Raw genomic sequence first — 17,084 nt, forward strand, 5'->3', positions numbered from 1 at the left:
AGACAGACATGCAGACAGGCAGACAGACAGACAGACAGACAGACAGACAGGCAGACAGACAGACAGACAGACACACAGACAGACGCAGGCAGACAGACACGCAGACAGACATGCAGACAGACGGACACGCAGACAGACATGCAGACAGACAGACAGACGGACACGCAGACAGACAGACGGACATGCAGACAGACAGACGGACACGCAGACAGACAGACGGACACGCAGACAGACAGACAGACAGACAGACAGACATGCAGGCAGACACGCAGACAGACAGACAGACGGACATGCAGACAGACAGACGGACATGCAGACAGACAGACAGACATGCAGGCAGACACGCAGACAGACATGCAGACAGACAGACAGACGGACATGCAGACAGACAGACGGACACGCAGACAGACAGGCAGACATGCAGACAGACACGCGGACAGACAGACAGACGGACACGCAGACAGACAGACGGACACGCAGACAGACAGACGGACACGCAGACAGACAGACGGACACGCAGACAGACAGACAGACACGCAGACAGACACGCAGACAGACAGACATGCAGACAGACAGACATGCAGACAGACAGACAGACAGACCACAGACTGTACATAAAAGATGGGCGGAGCCTCCGTGACGTCACCCGTAGGTTTCTGAAGAGCTGAATTGAAGCTCGGTGGGCGGTTCCTACCATCACCATCTTGGCAGGGGCATGTGTTTCGTCTCACCCGGAAAATACAAATGTGGACAAAGAGGTGGAGCTGAGAGGGGGGCTTTCAGCATCATGGTGGATGATTGACATCGAGCAAACTCCGAGCTTTCTGTTGCTAAGAGCTAACCGAGCTAACCCGGAGATAACAGGAGCTAACCGGCTAACGGAGGTAAACGGGCTAAAGCTAAGTCACGTTGTTAACCGGCTAAAAACCGCGGTTGTTCTACGTTTTTCATTGTTTTAGTGACTTTGTGGTGACCCTGTGGTGACCTTGTGGTGACTTCCTGGTGACCTTGTGGTTGACCTTACGGTGACCTTGTGGTGACCCTGTGTTGACCTCCTGGTGACCATGTGATGACCTCCTGGTGACCCTGTATGTGTAATGAAACACTTTTATTTATCTTGCAGGATCGTAGGAAGTCGGCAAATAATGAACACACGCAAACTCTTTGCCCCAATGATTAACTCAGCGTTTTATTAATCAGGCAGCACAAGAGCAAGCAATACATCATTGGTTAAAGCACTTGCAGTTTCCAGCTCTTACCGTAACGCGATCGGTTGGGGAGCCCACAACCCCGGTAGAGAGTGCCAAAACCAGCTGGGCGTCCTGATCAGATAGACCCGCAGCAGACTCCACCGAAGTCTGGGGCTTCCCCGCTTTAATACCCCTCATTCTGCCACATAACGTGGGAGCGCCAGGGAGGTGGTAAAACAGTCAACCATTCCCACACGCACACACACACACCATGAGACCATAACTTCTGTTGCTTCACACGCAGATAAGCAAGCAGCTCTGATTCCCTTCCCACAACACCATCGAATGAGGGCAACATCACCATTAAAGTTTATACTTCAGTATGTTATTCTGATATATGACCAGAGCAATCTGGTGCTGGTTCTGGTGCTAGTTCTGGGTCTGGTTCTGGGTCTGGTTCTGGTGCTAGTTCTGGTGCTGGTTCTGGAACTGGTTCTGGTGCTGGTTCTGGGTCTGGTTCTGGGTCTGGTTCTGGTGCTAGTTCTGGTGCTGGTTCTGGAACTGGTTCTGGTGCTGGTTCTGGGTCTGGTTCTGGTGCTAGTTCTGGGTCTGGTTCTGGGTCTGGTTCTGGTGCTAGTTCTGGGTCTGGTTCTGCTGCTGGTTCTGGTGCTAGTTCTGGTGCTGGTTCTGGTGCTGGTTCTGGTGCTGGTTCTGGTGCTAGTTCTGGTGCTAGTTCTGGGTCTGGTTCTGGGTCTGGTTCTGCTGCTGGTTCTGCTGCTGGTTCTGGTGCTGGTTCTGGTGCTGGTTCTGGAACTGGTTCTGCTGCTGGTTCTGCTGCTGGTTCTGGTGCTGGTTCTGGTGCTGGTTCTGGTGCTAGTTCTGGTGCTAGTTCTGGGTCTGGTTCTGGGTCTGGTTCTGCTGCTGGTTCTGCTGCTGGTTCTGGTGCTGGTTCTGCTGCTGGTTCTGGTGCTGGTTCTGGTGCTAGTTCTGGTGCTGGTTCTGGGTCTGGTTCTGCTGCTGGTTCTGCTGCTGGTTCTGCTGCTGGTTCTGGTGCTAGTTCTGGTGCTGGTTCTGGTGCTGGTTCTGGTGCTGGTTCTGGTGCTGGTTCTGGGTCTGGTTCTGCTGCTGGTTCTGGGTCTGGTTCTGCTGCTGGTTCTGGTGCTAGTTCTGGTGCTGGTTCTGGTGCTGGTTCTGGTGCTAGTTCTGGGTCTGGTTCTGGGTCTGGTTCTGCTGCTGGTTCTGCTGCTGGTTCTGGTGCTGGTTCTGCTGCTGGTTCTGGTGCTAGTCTCTCAGTGAGGGGAACAGTTCAGCAGACAGGTGGACTCACCTGTTCTCTTCTTCTCTGCAGGTGTGTAAACGCATGGACATGATCTGCCAGCGTGTGCTGAACCAAGGCTTCCTGAAGGTGGAGAGGTACCACAGCCTGTGTCAAAGGCAGGTCAAAGCCCAGCTGCCCAGGTCAGTGTTCTGTTCTTACCTGTTCACACCTGTTCTGCCTAATGACTGGCCTTTCTGATAGACGTTGTGTGTGACTGTGTAGGCGGGAGTCTGAGAGGAGAAACCATTCATTGGCTCGCCATGCAGACATCCTGGCGGCGGTTGAAACGCGCCTCTCACTGCTCAACATGACCTTCATGAAATATGTGGACTCCAACCTCTGCTGCTTCATCCCTGGAAAGGTGAGCGGAGTTCTGCTACATCCAGTACAGGACGTGCTACCAGCTCAGGTTCATTTTTCTAGTATGTTGAATGGGTGTTTGTATTCCAGAGTTTGTACTGCTCGCCCGGACCGGAGAGGACAGAGACGGGATAGAAAGAGAGCAGAAAAAAAAAGAAAAAAAAAAGACAGTAAATACAGAAAACTCCTCGTAGAGACGGACAGAAGCTGCTTTTCCAAAATTACATGTTTACACAAACGCGATATTTGAGCTGGATTTCCGGTGGCGCGTAACATTATGGCGCTAACCTTTTATTTCCCCCAGACTCGAGTTATTTCTGGGCAAATTTATCATGTTATGATACAATAATTAGTGGCGACAAATCTAAGAAAGGAGGACACGGATTATGAAATATTTTTAATTATCAAATGGAAAAAGAAGTCACGGCTAATGAGGACAGCCTCGAATCGGTTCAACAAAATGGCGATGGTGGCGCAGGTCTCGGTTGGGGAGCAGTGAGTGATGTTTTGACGGCTGAAATGGCTACTTTACGAACCGAATTGAAAAGTGACCTTCCAGATTTCCAGGTAGGATTCCTAGAGGATATAAAGAAGCAAATAGACAAATTCACAAAAGAAATACAGCAAAGACAACGTGAAACAACGGACCGAGTAGGAGAGGTGGGCGAGCGGGTAGCTGACTCAGAACGCTGGGACGTTGGCGTTAAGCACGTGCTCCTACAGCTGCTGGAAAACCAGCGGGCACTGCACCACTAAGTGTCTGATTTGGAGTAATAGGCGTAATAATATCCAGATATTACCGTACCAGAAAATTCTGAGGGCACGTCTTGGTTTGGGTGAGGTTATTGGCCCAGACCATGCCCGCTGGTGTCATTTTTCCCATATCTTGATGAGGGGCCCCACCTTGTGGCCAGTCCCCTGACTACCAAAGGACTGTATTATATCCTTTCCAGTGGAAGCCCATGTTGTTTTTCAGTGAGTTCATGTTGTTATGTTTTGAGGTCTGGGATGATTGTCATATTTTACATGTCAACTTGATGCTTTATAATTATAATAACATACTGTCACTAAATGGAAATGGGCTGAATAATCCCATAAAAAGGAGTAAACTGTTAAAATGAAAAAGGAGAAGGTGGACATTGCATGTTGGCAGGAAACACATCTCTAATGCGGAACATGACAAATGAAAGAAAATGGGTTTTAGGCATACATCAGTGTCTGTCCTGATCTCAAATAGGATAAAATTTGAATATTTATCAAGCATAAATTATAAAGAAAGTAGATTTATCTTTGTAAAAGGTAAAATTGACCAAAAGGACGTCACATTATTGAATGTCTATGTACCTCCTGGGAGCGATACAGGTTTTTTCAAGAGACTTAAATTAAAATCAAATCAAAACTTTATTTATAGAGCACTTTCATAAACCACAAGGTATCCAAAGTGCTGTACAGGTTAAAAAATAAATTTGCTGCTAAACCCCCAACTAGATTCAAATAACAGTGGCAGGAAAAGTACAACGGTAGAGAAACCAGTAAAAAGAATTAGGACTTAATGATATGTGGAGGTCTATCCACGGATCAGAACCAGGATTCACCTTTTATTCAGCTAGACAGGTTGACTTGAGGATAGACTACTATATTTGGTATAATAAAGATTTAAATAGGATAAGAAATTGCAGAATAGGTCAAAGAGATTTTTCTGACCACTCTGGAGTTTACTTTAAATTTCATTTGGATGGGAGGCAAAGGAAGACTTTGTGGAGAGTAAATACTGGAATGTTGAATGATCCCAATTTATAAAACAAATGACAACTGATTTTAACTTTTATTTACAGGACAATAATAATGGAGAGACAAAAGCTGTCCTCAGAGGAAGAATAATTGTCAGGTCAACCATGCTTAAACAGAAAAAAAAAACAGGATTTGTCACAACTGCAAGATAGATTAAAAGCTTTGGAACAGTCACAGACAAAGATATCGTATCCCACCAGATTAGACAGATTAGGCAGGAAATAGATAAGATATTGGGTGAAGAAGAAGTGGAGAAAAATATAAGCTTTATGAAACAAAGATATTATGAGGCTGGTCCTAAAGCAGCCAAACTTTTAGCATGGCGACTCCGAAAACAACAAGCTGAAAATACCATTTATAAAATTAAAGACCCTACAACCAATAAAATGGATAAAATTCAAAGGGCCTTTGAAACATACTACAAAATATATGATAACTGACTTCCTGAATTCTTTAGATCTGCCTTCAATTGGTAGAGAAGCAAATAATAAGTTAACTTCTGTAATTAGTCGAGAGGAAATTGATAAGACCATTTCTAGCCTTAATTTGAATAAATCTCCCAGTACCGACGGGTTCTCTCCCGAATGGTAGAAATATATGAGAAAAAGCCTTCTACCTTTATTGGAAACTAGCTTTAACTACATCCTGAAAAGAGGATTTGTACCTCCCTCCTGGAAAGAGGCCTTTATATCTGTGTTACCAAAGGAGGGAAAGGACAGAAAAGACTGTAAATCCTGTAGACCAATAAGTGTTTTGAATACAGACAATAAATTATATACAACTATTGTGGTACAGAGGATGGACCCTGTAATGTCACGAATTGATGAAGACCAAACCGGTTTTCTGAAACACAGACAAGCTCACGATAATATCTGGAGGGCCTTACACATCATGGAATACATTAATTTAAAGAAAAATAGCTCTATAATCCTAAGCCTTGATGTTGAAAAAGCATACGATTCAGTACTTTGGGTCTTTTTCTACTTAGTAATGAAAAGATTTGGTTTTTGTAGTGAGTTTAGAAATTGTATTAAAGCCTTTTACTCCTTTCCTACTGCCAGAATGAAAATGAATGGTAGTATCTCCAGTGCTATAGTCTGGGAATGTGGATATAGGCAGGGCTGCCCAGCAAGTCCGAATCTCTTCAGTTTGTTTATTGAACCCCTAGCCCAGGCCATACGTCAGGAAACGACTTTAAAGGTAATTGTAATCGGTGAAGAGGAATATAAAGTATGTTTATACGCAGACGATGTCTTAGTTACAATCACAGACCCTGGCTCAGGTTTCCCAGTGTTAAAGCAAATGTTAGAAACATATGGTGTATATTCAGGCTATGTCCTCAGTGTAAATAAAACACAAGTCTTGACATTTAAATATAACCCAGACCAGGCACTATTGTCCAAATATAAATTCAATTCAACCACTATCAAATACTTAGGTGTGCTACTACCGAAAGACTTGTCACAAATATATAATCTTAATTACAGCCGTATTAATACAGAAATATATAATGAACTAATACTTGGAGCCTGCTCCCTCTAGACTTTGGCAACAGAATACAGGTAATCAAAACGAATATTCTTCCTAAATTATTGTACCTTTTTCTTGCTTTGCCCATACCACTTCCTGGAAAGCAGTTTAGGGAATGGATTCATTCATTCATTCATTCATTCATTCATTCATAAACATATTTCAAGATTCATTTGGCTTAATAAAAGATCATGGGTAAAGTTTTCTGGTGAAGAAGTGAGGGGGCTTGACCCTACCCTCTCTGAGGGATTTCTACATTTCTGCCCAGTTGAGAACTTTGGTTTGTTGGTGTAATCCATCTTACTGTGCAAGATGGAAAACAATCAAGATGTTTCTATCTGATACACCAATCCAGTCTAGGCTCAGCCATATAGCCACTGAAAAGGAGATTTGTACTACAGCCAACCAGTGGGTTAATCTGACGTTGAAAATATGGAAGGAAGTGGTTAAGCAGTTACAAATTGAGGAGGAGATAAAACTTCTTAGGTGGCCAGCGTACGATCCTGATTTTTTACCTGCCGATCAGGACAATAGATTCAGACAATGGGCATAGTGTGGTCTTACGGCTGTGTGTACAGTTATTGTAAAGTCCAAAGTTATGGCCTTTGACAGGTACAACTCACCAACTACATTAGTAAAAGATTAAACAGCTGGAGACTTCTCAAATGTTAACATTTTCATCGATGCTTATAGCTCCAGGAGTAACAAAGATGTTATGCGTAAACTGTACCACTGTATGGTTAAACTTGAAGGGAATCAACAAACTATATAAAACAAAAATGAGAGAAAGAAATTAACATTGAGGTTACAGAGGACATATGGACAAGGGTCTTGGAAACTCAATTCTTAACAACCAGTTCCAACACATTGTGGGACTTTTGTTGGAAAAATGTCATTGTGTTGTCACAACACCTAAACAAAAGTCTGAATTCAGTGCTACCCCTGCATTGTGCTGGAGAAACTGGGGAAGTTGTGGCAGATCGCGGTCACATATTTTGGCCCTGCCCATCCAAACAGCCCTTCTGGCTGGAAGTAGTGAAAATAATTTCAGACACTGGGCTGTAATGTCAACTTTGCTTTCACATCAATGTATCTGGGATATACTACAGATGAGTTTGGTGCAGATGACGTGTACTGCCTGCAAAAAAGGCCATAGCAAAATGTTGGCTATGTAAAGACCCTCCCGCCACAGGCCTCTTCACCTCAAGAGTGGAAAACATAAAACTTTTACCCTGCGACTTCACGGTGACCTGGGAAAGAGATGTTGGAGAAAATGGCAGGAATTTAAAGTGGCAAATTGTGACAGTATTCCTTAATGTAAAAGGCTTATAATCATGGTATGTATTGTTGATTGTCATCCCTTGACCTCACAATGTTTTTCTTATTTAAAAATGTTCTTAAATAAATAGTTTTAAAAAAAAACAATTTTTTACAAACATCTGTGATTTGTGGGTGTTTCCATTGAACAGCGTTTAGCACATAAACATCAGTTCTAGTAAAATCTCTTTCCTTGCCGGTTTTACGAGAACTGCAGCCTATGCAAGGTAGCCTCCTAGCGTTATTTTGGGGTTTTTTATTTGCTGCAGAGAATTTGCTACTACTTTTCTTCCTCATTTTCTTTTCTAAGACTCTGAAATTAGCTGTAGTTTGTTCCACACCGTGCCATCTTTACAGGAAATAAACTGGTCACAGGACCCCCAACCCCCTGTCACGTCCGGGGACACGGAAATGCAAAAAAAAAACCATTTCCATTACACTTTTGCAATATATTTCTGAATAAAAAGGTGTGAAACCTCCTCTTGAGGGCGTAAAAACCTTTAGTAATGTTGAAGACTTTTTTTTCAAAATGTAGGTGTTTCCATTTGCAGTTTTATGGCTATACACACACACACACACACACACACACACACACACACATATATATATATATATATATATATATATATATATATATATATATATATATATACACACACACTACTCACAAAAAGTTAGGGATATTTGGCTTTCAGGTGAAATTTATGGAAAATGCAATATGTTCATGCTACAGTGATATAATATAAAAGTAAGACATTTAAGTAGAAGGATGCACTACTGATTTCCTCATCTCAAAAAATTCATTCAACACAAAAGGTAACAACAATGGTAGTTACACCACAACAAAAAATGTGAACGTCTCAATATCTGGTCATGTTCCCTTGAGCATCAATTACAGCTTGACAACGACGTCTCATGCTGTTCACAAGGCAACTTATTGCCTGCTGAGGCATGGCATCCCACTCTTCTTGAAGGGCAGCCCTCAGGTCATTGAGGTTCTGGGGTGCAGGGTCTCGAGCCTCTACATGACGGCTCAGCTGATCCCACAGGTTTTCAATGGGATTCAGGTCTGGAGAGAGTGCAGGCCGTTCCATTTGAGGTCCACCAGTCTCCAACAGCCGTTCCCTGATGATGCGGCCTCGATGAGCAGGAGCATTGTCGTCCATGAAGATGAAATTAGGCCTGTGCTGTTCATGTAGGGGCACAATCACTGGATTAATGATGTTATTCAGGTAGTATGGGCTTGTCACTGTACCATTCACAAAGTGTAGGGCAGTTCTGTACCAAGTGGACACCCCTGCCCACACTGTAACACCGCCACCACCAAAAGCTGGCCTGGTGACAACAGTGGCTGATGCATAGCGCTCTCCCTGACGTCTCCAACATCGTTGCCGGCCATCATTTCTGCTCAGTGTGAATCGACTTTCATCAGAGAACAGCACTGAGGCCCACTGGTTCCTCGTCCAGCGTAAATGCTCCCTGGCCCATGCAAGACGATGATGCCTGTGCCTGGTGGTGTGGTCAGGTACCCGTGCAGGTCGTCTAGCACACAGACCACGCTGATGGAAACGGTTTGGAATGGTCTGACGTGACACTTGGGTGCCTCTCACCTCTCTTAAACGTGCCTGGAGTTGAGTGGCATTCATCATCCGGTTTCTCAGGGCAGTGTTCACAATGTAGCCTCTTCCAGTCTCTCCATATCTCTGTTGCAACCTGCTGATGACACTCTGTGACACTCCAAGCTCAGTGGCCACTTCTGTCTGAGAACGTCCTGTTTGAAGCATCGCAATGGCAAGGGACTGTTGTTCCATTGTTAGGTGTCGTCTTGGTCTCATGATGTCAAAATGTGAACAGCATGATGAGGACAACTGTTTAAACACCAGCTCTAATTGAACCAGGACATTTATTGGTCAATTCAAGGATCACACACCTGCCGTGATTTTTGCCGTTAAGCTCCTTCTTAGAGAACAGCAACTTGTGCAAAATTTATTGAAACATTTACCAGTTGGACATGTGCATTTAAAAGCTTAGAGAAGATCACATTAAGTTCACCTGTACAGGTTGGAATGCATTTTAGGCTTGTTGGGAAATTTCACCCAAAAGCTGAATATCCCTAACTTTTTGTGAATAGTGTATATATGTGTGTGTGTATGTATATATATATGTATGTATATATATGATGGAACTTATCACAGGGGGAAAAGAGGAAATGTAATTCAGCCAATTGATCCTTTGAGGATGTCAACATTGTCTCTATACTGATGTGATCTAATAAGAGATTTCTGACCTGCTGTACACACAGATTCTCTTTACCTTTCCAATTAACAAGGATAGTTTTCTTTGCGATGCACAGGCTAATGAGGATTAGGTTTGCGGAATTAAACCTTGTGTTAATTTCACGCAACCAGTAGACCCAGTATGGGGTTTAATTGATTGATCATTGGGGCGAAAGGCAGGTACACCTGGACAGGTCGCCATCTCATTACAGGCGTGAAGAAGTTACTCAAATCTATGTGCTTGAACAAATTGTGGGAAAAAAACAAAGTATGTAGACAAGAATTCTTAATTTCTTGTACAGCTTCACATTTGGAACCTTCTCCGTCTATTTTGCTCTGTTTTATGTAATTATCCTGCTGTGAAGCCATTTGGCTGCTCGTTGGCTTTTAAAATTTGCCATATATATTTAGCTGACACCAGCATTTTCGTATATTAAATCTGTTTTTTCGAAGTTGGTGATTACAAGGACAAAAAAAAGAATAAAGAAACCTGTTGTTTCAGCTGCTGAGATGGACAAACATTACCCAGTATAACTTTGAAAAATGCAGCTGCAATCTGGCATGGAGGCCAGAGCTGCCGTGTTCCTGCTGTTTAATGGAGCAAATTAATGATTTAAGGGAGCAAATTTCTTGATGAGTTGTCACACCAACTTTCTCTAAGTTCTACCACGAGCAGTTCTCACTTACAACATAATTAAAAAGCTCCTTTTTTCTTGGTGTTTTTATTGTTTGTCTTTGTGATCAGGTGATAGATGAGATTTATCGTGTGCTGCGGTACGTGAACTCCACCCGAGCCCCCCAGCGAGCTCATGAGGTCCTGCAGGAGTTAAGGGACATCTCTTCCATGGCCATGGAGTACTTTGATGAAAAGATTGTCCCCATTCTGAAGAAGAAGCTTCCTGGGACGGATCTGTCTGGTCGTCTCATTGGCTCCGCACCAGGTCATCTTCCATGTTACCAGAAAGATGAGGTTGTGATGGAGGATGTGATGGAGGCTGAGATGGAAGATGGGTAGGATGTGATGGAGGATGTGTAGGATGTAATGGAGGATGTGTAGGATGTAATGGAGGCTGTAATGGAGGATGTGATGGAGGCTGTGTAGGATGTGATGGAGGATGTGATGGAGGCTGTGTAGGATGTGATGGAAAATGTGATGGAGGCTGTGTAGGATGTGATGGAAAATGTGATGGACGCTGTGTAGGATGGGATGGAAGCTGTGTAGGATGGGATGGAGGCTGTGATGGAGGATGTGTAGGATGTGATGGAGGCTGTGTAGGACATTATGGAGGCTGTGTAGGAGACTGTAGGACGTGATGGAGGCAGTGTAGGATGTGATGAGGATGTGTAGGATGGGATGGAGGATGTGATGGAGGCTGTGAAGTAGGCTGTGTAGGATGTGATTGAGGCTAGTTAGGGTGGGATGGAATATGTGATGGAGGCTGTGTAGGATGGGATGGAGGCTGCATAGGATGTGATGGATGCTGTGTAGGATGTGATGGGAAATGTGATGGAGGCTGTGTAGGATGTTATGGAGGCTGTGTAGGATGTGGTGGGAAATGTGATGGAGGCTGTGTAGGACGTGGTGGGAAATGTGATGGAGGCTGTGTAGGATGTGGTGGGAAATGTGATGGAGGCTGTGTAGGACGTGGTGGAGGCTGTGTAGGATGTAATGGAGGCTATGATATCGGATGAGATGGAGGATGTGAAGGAGGCTGTGTAAGATGTGATGGAGGCTGTGTAGGATGTGAATGAAAATGTGATGGAGGCTTTTTAGGATGTGATGGAGGCATTGTGGGATGGAATGGAAGCTGTGTAGGATGGGATGGAGGCTGTGTAGGATGTTATGGAGGCTGTGTGGGATGTGATGGAAAATGTGATGGAGGCTGTGTAGCATGTGATGGGAAATGTGATGGAGGCTGTGTAGGAGGCTGTGTATGACGTGATGGAGGCTGTGTAGGATGTGATGGAGGCTGTTTAGGAAGTGATGGAAGCTGTGTAGGATTGGATGGAGGATGTGATGGAGGCTGTGTAGGACATGATGGAGGCTGTGTAGGACGTGATGGAGGCTTTGTAGGATGTGATGGAGGCTGTTTATGATGTGATGGAGTCTGTGTAGGATGGGATGGAAAATGTGATGGAGGCTATGATTTAGGATGTCATGGAGGCCGTGATGAAGGATGTGATGGAAGATGTGTAGGATGTGATAGTGGATGTGATGGAGGCTGTGTAGGATATGATGAAGGCTGTGGAGGGTGTGTAGGATGTGATGGAGGCTGTGTAGGCTGTGATGGAGGATGTAGTGGAGGCTATGAAGAGGGCTGTGAATGATGTGATGGAGGATGTGAAGGAGGTTGTGTAGGATGTGATGGAGGCTGGGATGGTGGATGTATAGGGTGTGATTGAGGCTGTGTAGGATGTGATGGAAAATGTGATGGAGGCTGTTTAGGATGTGATGGAGGCTGTGTAGGATGTGATGGAGGCTGTATAGGACTTGATGGAGGCTGTTTAGGATGTGATGGAGGCTGTGTAGGATGGGATGGAGAATGTGATGGAGGCTATGATATAGTATGTGATGGAGGATGTGAAGGAGGCTGTGTAGGATGGGATGGAGGCTGTGGAGGATGTGATGGAGCCTGTGTAGGATCTGATGGGAAATGTGATGGAGGCTGTGTCGGAGGCTGTGTAGGACATGATGGAGGCCGTTTAGGATGTGATGGAGGCTGTGTAGGATGTGATGGAGGGTGTGTAGGACGTGATGGAGGCCGTTTAGGATGTGATGTGGCTGTGTAGGATGGGATGGAGGATGTGAAGGAGGCTGTGGAGGATGTGATGGAGGCTGTGTAGGATGTGATTGAAAATGTGATGGATGCTGTTTAGGATGTGATGGAGGCTGTGTAGGATGGGATGGAAGCTGTGTAGGACGGGATGGAGGCTGTGATGGAGGGTGTGTAGGATGGGATGGAGGATGTGATGGAGACTGTGAAGGAGGCTTTGTAGGATGTGATTGAGGCTGGTTAGGATGGGATGGAATATGTGATGGAGGCTGTGTAGGATGTGATGGAGGCTGTGAATGAGGCTATGTAGGATGTGATTGAGGCTGGTTAGGATGGGATGGACTTTGTGATGGAGGCTGTGTAGGATGTGATTGAGGCTGGTTAGGATGGGATGGAATATGTGATGGAGGCTGTGTAGGACATGATGGAGGCTGTGTAGCATGTGATGGAGGCTGTGTAGGATGGGATGGAGGCTGGTTAGGATGGGATGGAAAATATGTTGGAGGCTGTGATTTACGATGTGATGGAGGCTGTGTAGGACGTGATGGAGGCTGTTGAGGATGTGATGGAGGCTGTGTAGGATGTGATTGAGTATGTGTAAGGTGTGATTGAGGTTGTGTTGGGTGTGATGGAGGATGTGATGGAGACTGTGAAGGAGGCTGTGTAGGATATGATGGAGGATGTGTAGGATGTGATGGAGGCTGTGTGGGCTGTGATGGAGGATGTGATGGGGGCTATGAAGGAGGCTGTGTAGGATGTGATGGAGGCTGTGATGGTGGATGTGTAGGATGTGATGGAGACTAGAATGTAATGGAGGATGTGTAGAACGTGATGGAGAATGTGAAGGAGGATGTGATGGAGGCTATGGAGGATGTGATGGATAGTGTGTAGGAAGTGACGGAGGTGATGTAGGAAGAGGGAGAAAGTGACGGAGGAGACGGAGGAAGTGACGGAGGAAGTGACGGAGGTGACGTACGAAAAGAGGGAGAAAGTGACGGAGGCGACGTAGGAAGTGATGGAGGCGACGTAGGAAGTGACGGAGGCGACGTAGGAAGTGACGGAGGCGACGTAGGAAGTGACGGAGGCGACGTAGGAAGTGACAAAGGGTGACGGAGGAAGTGATGGAGGTGACGTAGGAAGAGGGAGAAAGTGACGGAGGAGACGGAGGAAGTGACGGAGGTGACGTACGAAAAGAGGGAGAAAGTGACGGAGGCGACGTAGGAAGTGATGGAGGCGACGTAGGAAGTGACGGAGGCGACGTAGGAAGTAACGGAGGCGACGTAGGAAGTGACGGAGGCGACGTAGGAAGTGACAAAGGGTGACGGAGGAAGTGATGGAGGTGACGTAGGAAGAGAGGGAGAAAGTGACGGAGGCGATGTAGGAAGTGATGGAGGTGACGGAGGAAGTGGTGGAGGTGACGTAGGAAGAGAGGGAGAAAGTGACGGAGGCGACGTAGGAAGTGACAAAGGGTGACGGAGGAAGTGATGGAGGTGACGTAGGAAGAGAGGGAGAAAGTGACGGAGGCGATGTAGGAAGTGATGGAGGTGACGGAGGAAGTGATGGAGGTGACGTAGGAAGAGAGGGAGAAAGTGACGGAGGCGACGGAGGAAGTGACCGAGGGGACGTAGGAAGAGAGGGAGAAGGAGACGGAGGCGACGGAGGAAGTGACCGAGGGGACGTAGGAAGAGAGGGAGAAGGAGACGGAGGAAGGTCTGGTGATGTACGAAAAGAGGGAAAAAGTGATGGAGGTGACGTAGGAAGTGACAGAGGAAGTGAGGGAGGTGACATAGGTGATGGAGGAGGCGACATAATAAGTGCAGAACGCGATCGGTGCTGCTGTTTTCACCTAGTTTTGGAGCAGCAGTCCCGCTCTGACGCGTCGTGTCTGGTCTCCAGTGGCAGGTCCGTCCACCTCGCTGACCACCATGTCGCTCCTGGCCAAAAACACCCCGTCCCGCTCGGAGATGACAAAGGTGCAGCAGCAGGTGAAGGTGAACGGGGCGTCCATGACGGTTCTGCGGAGGGAGATGCAGGAAATCCGGATGAAGCAGCTGGAGCAGCAGAAGCAGCTGCAGGACCAGGAACAGAAGCTTCTGGAGCAGAGTCAGGTGATTGGCGAGCAGAACGCCCGTCTGGCCGAGCTCGAGCACAAACTCCGTGAACTCATGGACAGCAGTGCCGCTGCCATGGGGGGGCGGCCAGCTGTTGCCGCCCCCTCCACATCCACTTCCTCTTCCCTGTCTTCCGGCGTCACCGGCACGTCTGCCCTGGTGTTGGCAAGCGACGGCATGGCGTGCAGAGAGGCGGGGGAGGACGGGGGCTCCACGCTGAAACGCATCAGGAAGACTTCGGATCTTCCACGACAATCCAAGCGACTGCGCAGCAGAAAATGAGCATCGGTGTTCTTTAAACGTTTGTCCAGGTCTGACTGATCACACTTGCACCCCCCCCCACACACACACGCATAACGTGCACTGCTTCACACACACCTCTGGTGGTGCTGGGTGTGATGAGTGTTAACGGACATTCTGATGGACCTGAACTTCCAGAACATCAAGCTGGACATTGCACAATATCGACAGGGTCTTAACCTGATCCCACAGTAAACTTTTCGTTTCTTTTGGTCAGAACATTCCAGACGACATTTTCCAAACATTCGGCAGCTGGATCCCAGTCCCGCCGCAGCGTCTACAAGATCCTAGTCCCCCCGCAGCGTCTACAAGATCCTAGTCCCCCCGCAGCGTCTACAAGATCCCAGTCCCGCGGCAGCGTGTACATGATCCCAGTCCCCCTGCAGCGTGTACATGATCCCAGTCCCCCTGCAGCGTCTACAAGATCCCAGTCCCCCTGCAGCGTCTACAAGATCCCAGTCCCCCTGCAGCGTCTACAAGATCCCAGTCCCGCCGCAGCGTCTACAAGATCCCAGTCCCGCGGCAGCGTGTACATGATCCCAGTCCCGCTGCAGCGTCTACAAGATCCCAGTCCCCCTGCAGCGTCTACAAGATCCCAGTCCCGCTGCAGCGTCTACAAGATCCTAGTCCCCCTGCAGCGTCTACAAGATCCCAGTCCCGCCGCAGCGTCTACAAGATCCTAGTCCCCCCGCAGCGTCTACATGATCCCAGTCCCCCTGCAGCGTCTACAAGATCCCAGTCCCCCTGCAGCGTCTACAAGATCCCAGTCCCCCTGCAGCGTCTACAAGATCCTAGTCCCGCCGCAGCGTGTACATGATCCCAGTCCCCCTGCAGCGTCTACAAGATCCCAGTCCCCCTGCAGCGTCTACAAGATCCCAGTCCCCCTGCAGCGTCTACAAGATCCCAGTCCCGCCGCAGCGTGTACATGATCCCAGTCCCGCCGCAGCGTCTACAAGATCCCAGTCCCGCTGCAGCGTGTACATGATCCCAGTCCCGCCGCAGCGTCTACAAGATCCCAGTCCCCCCGCAGCGTCTACAAGATCCCAGTCCCCCTGCAGCGTCTACAAGATCCCAGTCCCGCCGCAGCGTGTACATGATCCCAGTCCCCCTGCAGCATGTACATGATCCCAGTCCCCCTGCAGCGTGTACAAGATCCCAGTCCCGCCGCAGCGTCTACAAGATCCCAGTCCCCCCGCAGCGTCTACAAGATCCCAGTCCCCCTGCAGCGTCTACAAGATCCCAGTCCCGCCGCAGCGTGTACATGATCCCAGTCCCCCTGCAGCGTGTACATGATCCCAGTCCCCCTGCAGCGTGTACATGATCCCAGTCCCCCCGCAGCGTGAACAAGATCCCAGTCCCGCCGCAGCGTGAACAAGATCCCAGTCCCGCCGCAGCGTCTACAAGATCCCAGTCCCGCCGCAGCGTGAACAAGATCCCAGTCCCGCCGCAGCGTGAACAAGATCCCAGTCCCGCCGCAGCGTCTACAAGATCCCAGTCCTGCCGCAGCGTGAACAAGATCCCAGTCCCGCCGCAGCGTCTACAAGATCCCAGTCCCGCCGCAGCGTGAACAAGATCCCAGTCCCCCCGCAGCGTGAACAAGATCCCAGTCCCGCCGCAGCGTGAACAAGATCCCAGTCCCCCCGCAGTGTGAACAAGATCCCAGTCCCCCCGCAGTGTGAACAAGATCCCAGTCCCGCCGCAGCGTGAACAAGATCCCAGTCCCCCCGCAGCGTGAACAAGATCCCAGTCCCCCCGCAGCGTGAACAAGATCCCAGTCCCGCCGCAGCGTCTACAAGATCCCAGTCCTGCCGCAGCGTCTACAAGATCCCAGTCCCCCCGCAGCGTGAACAAGATCCCAGTCCCGCCGCAGCGTGAACAAGATCCCAGTCCCCCCGCAGCGTGAACAAGATCCCAGTCCCGCCGCAGCGTCTACAAGATCCCAGTCCAGCCGCAGCGTGTACAAGATCCCAGTCCCGCCGCAGCGTCTACATGATCCCAGTCCCCCCGCAGCGTCTACAAGATCCCAGTCCCCCCGCAGCGTGAACAAGATCCCAGTCCCGCCGCAGCGTCTACAAGATCCCAGTCGTCCGCAGCGTGAACAAGATCCCAGTCGTCCG

General features: G+C 47.9%; 1 protein-coding gene across 3 annotated transcripts in view; it reads left to right on the forward strand.

Moving 5' to 3' along the window:
* fbxo28 (F-box protein 28) overlaps positions 1 to 15,436 on the forward strand; it is a gene marked incomplete at its 5' end in the record, with an annotated part of 59,352 nt that extends 43,916 nt beyond the window's left edge. Inside the window, 5 exons of one of the 3 annotated variants that reach the window (XM_079248346.1) lie at positions 2,539 to 2,648; positions 2,731 to 2,869; positions 10,528 to 10,723; positions 14,453 to 14,978; positions 15,185 to 15,436. In XM_079248346.1, coding sequence (XP_079104472.1) covers positions 2,539 to 2,648; positions 2,731 to 2,869; positions 10,528 to 10,723; positions 14,453 to 14,949 — 942 coding nt within the window. In that variant the 3' untranslated portion in view covers positions 14,950 to 14,978; positions 15,185 to 15,436. Of the gene's footprint in view, positions 1 to 2,538; positions 2,649 to 2,730; positions 2,870 to 10,527; positions 10,794 to 14,452 lie in introns of all 3 variants that reach the window. The other 2 variants (XM_079248345.1, XM_079248347.1) reach the window with 2 other exon arrangements.
* Between the last annotated feature and the right edge of the window lie 1,648 nt (positions 15,437 to 17,084).

The sequence above is a fragment of the Telmatherina bonti genome, assembly GCF_933228915.1.
Source record: "Telmatherina bonti genome assembly, chromosome: 11".
Lineage (NCBI taxonomy): Eukaryota > Metazoa > Chordata > Actinopteri > Atheriniformes > Telmatherinidae > Telmatherina > Telmatherina bonti.